This window comes from Orycteropus afer, unplaced genomic scaffold (assembly GCF_000298275.1).
Source record: "Orycteropus afer afer isolate SDZICR_OR568_19922 unplaced genomic scaffold, OryAfe1.0 scaffold00010, whole genome shotgun sequence".
NCBI classification, from domain to species: Eukaryota; Metazoa; Chordata; class Mammalia; order Tubulidentata; family Orycteropodidae; genus Orycteropus; species Orycteropus afer.
Window position 1 is genome coordinate 20,757,553 of NW_006921597.1, and position 7,070 is coordinate 20,764,622.

General features: G+C 41.8%; 1 protein-coding gene across 1 annotated transcript in view; it reads left to right on the top strand.

Annotated features, from left to right (window-relative positions):
* Positions 1–7,070, top strand: part of AKNAD1 (AKNA domain containing 1) — a 90,714-nt gene that overhangs the window by 43,869 nt on the left and 39,775 nt on the right. The window contains exon 9 of the mRNA XM_007949888.1: positions 5,019–5,110. Coding sequence (XP_007948079.1) covers positions 5,019–5,110 — 92 coding nt within the window. The remainder of the gene's footprint in view (positions 1–5,018; positions 5,111–7,070) is intronic.

Below are 7,070 nucleotides of genomic sequence, written 5' to 3' on the forward strand. Positions count from 1 at the left end.
AGGATTGCCCAACCTTCCTTCCGAGGAGTGGCTGGTGGGTTTGAACCGCCAGCCTTCTGGTTAGCAGTCAAGTGCTTTAGCCATTATGCTACCAGAGGTATACATATTGAAAATGAACTGGCTTTAGTGGGGTGGTACTAGTTTCCATGCTTACCGCAGCGCATGGGAGTGTGGTTGTCTCCAACCTTAGCCCACCCTGGGAATTATTTTCTTTTTCTTTTCAACCTTTGCTAATGTGATAAGTGAAAACTGGTATCTCATTGTTTTAATCAGTGTGTTTTTGACTGTTTATGAAATTTAACCTATGTTCATATACTTCTTGGCCACTGGTACCTCCTCTTTGGTAACATCAACATCTTAACTCATTTTTGCAAAACTGAAAGCAATCAATGTTTTAAAAAGACCAATAACTGGGAAAATATTAAGAGCAAGTAATGTTCAATGTTGAGATCTTTATTATTCAAAGTGCTCCAACAGATGCACAAAGGAGGAGTAGAACTGTGGTTAAGAGCACATATATATATGAGTTAGGTAGGGGAAGGTTCAAATCCTGGCCCTGACACTTACTCTCTGTAAACTTAGGGAGTTAGTTAAATTCTCTGAGCGTCAGGTTACTCATCATTAATTCATCATCAAAATGGGGACAACGTGGAATATGGAAGGAATAAAGGAGACTGATATGAGAAGCACTTGGCACACGATGAGCAATCAGCAAATGATGATTTCTATTACTAGTAAGAAAACATTGAAACACTCCAGAACAATAAATGGTTAAAGGAACTAAGAAATCAATCCATGAAACACCACATAAGGTGGATGAATTTGGACGCTATGATGCTGAGTGAAATAAGTCGATCACAGAAGGACAAATATTGTATTAGTCCACTATTGTAAAACGTCAAGGAAAGGTTTCCATATGGAAGGACACTTCCTTTGTTGGTTACCAGGGATGGGAAGGGAGGGGACAGAAAGTTGCTAGATAGGTAGAGACAAGTACTGATTTGGGTGAAAGGAAGGGCAGTATACCAAAAGCGAGTGACCAACACAATAACACTAAGAAAAAGGAAGACACAGAGAGGTGCACAAGAGGTACAGACAACAAAGGTAAATACAATTATGAACACAATACTGCATTATCCGTAATAACAAACATTAATCTACAGGTGGATACACAGGTAGAGAGGCTGAATGATCACATATGTCTGGGCAAAAGGGAATATAACCATGACCATATTTAAGCTTGGCAGACAATATTTCTATATAGGTATTTGTGTGTGCTATAAGAATGTCCATATATGTAATGGAGCTAATGGGGCAAAGTGATGATAACTTCTTAGCTACAGTCTGACATCCTGAGGGAATGAATTAGTGAGCCCATGGGTTCGGGACCATGGTCATGGGGGACATCAAGCTCAATTGGCATAACATACTACACAAAAACATTGTTCTACATCCTACTTTGGTGAGCAGCAACTGGGGTCTTAAAAACATGCAACTGGCCATCTAAGATGCAGCAATTGGTCTCTCCTCATCCAGAGCAAAGAAGAATGAAGAAAACCAAAGCCACATGAAAACAATCAGTGCAAAGGACTAGTAGTTGTCAGGTGCCGTTGAGTTGGTTCTGACTCATAGCAACCCTGTGTTCGTTCAGCAGAATGAGACTCTGCCCGGTCCTGCGCCATCCTCACGATCCTTGTGATGCTTGAGCCCATCATTGCAGCCACTGTGTCAATCTATCTAGATGAGGGTCTCCCCTTCTTCACTGACCCTGTACTTTACCAACCATGATATCCTGCTCCAGGAAGTGGTCCCTTCTGACAACATGACTAAATAGACGAGATGAAGTCTAGCCATTCTTGCTTACAAGGAGCATTCTGGCTGCACTTCTTCCAGGACAGATTTGTACTTTCTTCTGGCAGTCCATAGTATTTTCAGTATTCTTCGCATCGATTCTTCTTCTGTCTTCCTTATTCATTGTCCAGCTTTCACATGCATATGAAGCAACTGAAAATACCATGGCTTGAGTTAGGCACACCTTAGTCTTCAAAATGACACCTTTGCTCTTCAACACTTTACAGAGGTCTTTTGCAGCAGATTTGCCGAGTGCAGTATGATGTCTGATTTCTTGTGCTTCCATTGGTGTTGACTGTGGAATCAAACAATATAAAATCTTTTGACAACTTTGATCTTCTCTCCGTTTATCATGATGCTGCTTATGGGTCCTGTTGTAAGGATTTTCATTTTCTTTATGTTAAGGTGTAATCCATACTGCTGACTGTAGACTTTAATTTTCATCAGTAAGTGCTTCAAGTCATTTTCACTTTCAGCCAGCAAGGTTGTTTATCGTCTGCATATCGCAGGTTGTTAATGAGTCTTGCAACAATCTTGATGCCATGTTCTTCTTCATATAGTCCCCCTTCTCAGGTTATTTGCTAAGCATACAGATTGAATAAGTATGGTGAAAGGATACAACTTTGATGCACATCCTTCTGATTTTAAGCCATGCTTCTTCTTGTTGTTATGTGCCGTTGATTCGGACCCAACTCATAGCAACCCCTCCTTAGGTTTCCAAGGCAGTATCACTACAGAAGTAGATTGCCCAACCTTCCTTCTGAGGAGTATCATGCAGTATCCCCTTATTCAGTTTGAACTATAGCCTCCTGGTCTATGCACAGGTTCCTTATGAGCACAATTAAGTGTTCTAGAATTCCCATTCTTCTTAATGTTATCCGTAATTTGTTATGATCCACACATTCAAATGTCTTTGCATAGTCAATAAAACACAAGTAAACATCTTCATGGTATTCTTTGCTTTCAGCTAAGATCCATCTGACATCAGCAATGATATCCCTCATTCCATGTCCTTTTCTGACTCCAGCTTGCATTTCTGGAAATTTGTCAATATACTGCTGCAAATGTTTTGAGTTATCTTCAGCAAAATTTTACTTGCATGTGATATCAATGATAATAAAAAAAAAACCAAACTCATTGCAGTGGAGTTGGATCCGACTCATAATGACCTCTCCTTGAGTTTCTAATGTGTTATCACTAGAGAAGTAGATAGCCCAATCTTCCTTTTGAAAAGTGGCTGGTGGGTTTCAACCACCAGCCTTCTGGTTAGCAGTCAAATGTCTTAGACACTACACCACCAGAGCTTCTATTAATGACATTAAGAGTTGCGTTTAGTAGACCCTGTGAACCTCAGCCTACATGACCCTGAGACCAGAAGAACTAGATAGTGGTGCTAGGGTATCACTGTCAACCACTCAGAAAGGGATCAAAATAGGAGATGCTTGATAGAGTGGGAAGAAAACATGGAACAAAACTCAAAATCATAAAAAAAAACAGACTTACTGGTCTGATAGAGACTGGTGAAACCCCTGAGACTTTGGCCCCTAGTCACCCTTTGGGCCTGGAACTGACCTCACTCCCGTGGCTTCCAGCCAAACAATAGGCATATAAGGTCAACATTTATACCAGGTAGGGGTCAGCAGTTCAAACTCACCAGCTGCTCCACAGAAGGAAGACTGGGGGATCTACTTCTGTAAAGATTTACAGCCCTGGAAACCCAATAGGGATTGCTATGAGTCAGAAACAACTTGATGGTAGTGAGTTTGGTTTGGTTTTGGTGAGGTGTACTCCTTAGAACAATCAAGCACAGGAGATCAGAAGGGCAGTATCTGCAGAGGGAGATTGCTCAGGTGGCAGGAATGCATGGGAAAGAAGGATGCAGGGAAAAGGTAACCACGGGGGAAGTAGAAAGAGAGCTATTGCATTGTGGGGAATTGCAATCAATGTCATGAAACAAAATGTGTATGAACTGTTGTGTGGAAAATGAATCTGCTCTGTAAACTTTCAACCAAATCACAATTGATAAATAAGTAAATAAATAAGGAACTAAGAAATCATAGGCAGGAAACACAACAAATAAATAAGCATATGTTAAAATGTTTATCTCCTGTAATAACAAAGGAAATGCTAATTAACACATGGTGCCACGACCTGCCCCTCCTTTATAAAATGAACAAAAACATTTTCAAGTGACAATTCCTGATGCTGAGGAAGGTGTGGTCAAATCTTGCCAGCCCCGCATTGTTGGTGGCTGTGTAATGCTTACCACCTTTGCAGAAAGCAGTTTGGCAATATGTCTCATCACACAAACATGTGTGCAACCTTTGACCCAGAGGTTTCCTAAGGAAGTAATTCAAAATATGGAAAAAGCTATCTGTACAATGATGCTTATGCCAGCATTGTTTGCGATGGTGGAAAGAGGACATTTATTTTCTGCTTCACTAAAGGGTCAGATGGTAGTGAAAATACATGCTAGGTTGCATCAGCCCTTTTAGTTCAGTAATATAATTTTTTTTTTTTTTTCATTAAAAAGGGATTTGAACCGCCAACCTTCTGGTTAGCAGGCAAATACCTTAAGTACTGTGCCACCAGAGCTCCTTAATCACTGATTTAGACCTCTAAAAAGATTTTAAAACCAAACCACTGCCATCGAGTCAGAATAGTCTCTAAATCTTGTCTTAATTCATAATTGAATACATTACTTTGAAAAATCTTTCAGAGTTCTACTAACTAGTGGTCAGATTGATAGATTTAAAAATTATCTTCTTAAATCTATTTATTCTCCAGTGGAATTTGGAGTAATTTGAAACTAGGGGAAATTTGGGGGGAGGGGGCAGGAACAGCATTCTCTCATCTGTAAATCAGATTTAAAAATCAGATTGGACAAGGAAAGAAGATAAGCTGGTGTTGAAAGTCCTTTTCTACAAACCCCAGGCCATCAGAAGCACAGATCCCACTGAGAACTTAGAACTAAGGATGAGCTATTTTCCTTCCTTCTGTTCCCCTAGACCTCAGTTTCCCTATCTGTAGAGGGAGAGGTTTGGTGAATTTATCCTGAATTCTGAAATTTAGCCCATTGTGAGCTGCTCACTGAGCTGTGCTTGGCAGCGGCAGGGGTGAGTCACATCCTATGTCACCTCCATGTCTGTGTGTGCTTTGTGGTGCAGGAGGACCCAAACAACACCGCGGGAGAGCAGGAGCGTGCGGAGTCAACGGTGCCAAGTCCAAGCTGTGCCTTCTGCCACCGGGCCCTTGAACGGTGAGGGCTTCTTGTTGCTAAATTCCCAGGGTGAGTGGGAGTCAACAGACTGAACGGATGCAGAAGCTGCTAGTCTTCTATTATTACAGAATCACAGTCTCAGGGTTGGGCCCATAGCCCAGCCTCCCTCCCAATTTACAAATCCCTCTATCAGTGGTTCTCAACTGAGGTGAGCACCAAAATCACCAGGGAGTTTTCAATAATTCACATGCCTCAGCCTCACCTCCTGAGTCAGCATCGCCAGGGGTGGAGCACTGACAGGAAGTTTTAAAAATCTCCCCAGGTGATTCTGATGAGGCATCCTGGTTAAGAATAATTGTGCTACAGCTCTTGGGGTGTGGTCCTGTAGGCTCTGTTTTTAGCTTTGCCCCAAAGTGGGTTTATTGTATATCACCGTATACCAGCTTCCACTGCCACAACTTACAATGAACAAAAGTCTTCCCTGTGAGGGCCTGTCTCTGCCCCCTCATCCCACTGGAAACAAGCCTAATCCCTCTTCTCAAGGATTGCTGCTTCCTGTTCCTAAGCAAGAAATTTTCCAGAGGTAATGAGCTGTCTGTGGGGTAAAGAACTGTAGATGTAAAATCCTTAGTGTTTTAGAAACACTCATTGGGTCAACCATTAGCACATATGGATTCAGAATTATTTATTTGAAACTTTTATCACTTAGGATATCACTTTATCTGTGTCAATAGTTAAAGTGCTTGGGCTGCTAACCGAGGTTCGAATCCACCCGGAGACATCTCGAAAGAAAGGCCTGGTGATCTACTTCTGAAAAATCAGCCATTGAAAACTCAAGTGGAGCACAGTTCCACTCTGACACACGTGGGGTCACCCTGAGTCGGAATTGACTCAATAGTACCTGCTTTCAGTTGGCGGGAGTGCACACCTCGAGGTTCCCAGGGCACTGCCGACTTGATCCAAAGCTTGGCTAATTTACCTGTGTAAGGACAGGAGTCAAGGAGGGAGGAGCTGTTTAGTAGTCATTAATAGGACTCTAATAGAAGCAGATGACAAGGTCTGAAAGACTGACACTTCCTATTAGAATGCATTTCACCACAGGAGTGAGCACTTGTCCTAAGTGTTCTATGAGTTTCTTCCCCTTAAAAAAAGAAACAGCCTGATGTTTGTGCTAAAAATCACCATTCGTCATCCGGGTTTGACCATTACTTTAAACCATACGTCAGCCATCACCTTTGACCTCTCCTTTACATCCCAGGGGCACTAACGATGCTCACTCACTGGGTTATCCCAGGCCTATCTTTATTTATTGAAGTAAAATCTTGATGATAGACTACTTTTGGTGTGTTTGATTAATTGTACTAATAATATCTGGACATTTAAGAAACATTTTGATTAAGCATTCAAGGTACTAAATGTTTCTGTCCCAAATTCCCAAACCAGACCCTGTAGAATCTCAAATACCAAGACAAGGACCAACGTCCCAGACTAAATTTACTTATTTATTTATTTTTATTGTGATTTGGGTGAAAGTTTACAGAGCAAATTCACTTTCCATACAGCAGTTCACACACACATTGTCTCATGACATTGATTACAATTTACCCCAATGCAACAGCTTCCCTCCCACTTCCTGTTCCCTGTGTCTGTCTCTCTATGCACTCCTGTCCCCTGAGCTGTCTCCCTGTGCATAAACAGCCCTTCTTTCTCTCATGATTGTTCTCTCCAAGGAGTGTATCTACCTCAGGTAAGTGTTCAACTCATATGACTGTCTTTTGTTTGACTGGAAGCTACAGGTATAGGTTCAATTTCAGACCTTAAGGGCAGCTAGGGACCATAGTCTCAGTGGTTCCACCAGGCTCTATCAGGCTGGCAAACCTGGTCCCCCATTTTTATTTTTCCAAATGATTTTGAGTTTTGTTCCACATTGTTCTCCCTCTCTATCCAGGATCTCCTCCATAGAACCCCCTCTGAGTGGTTGACAGTGGTAGCTGGGCAC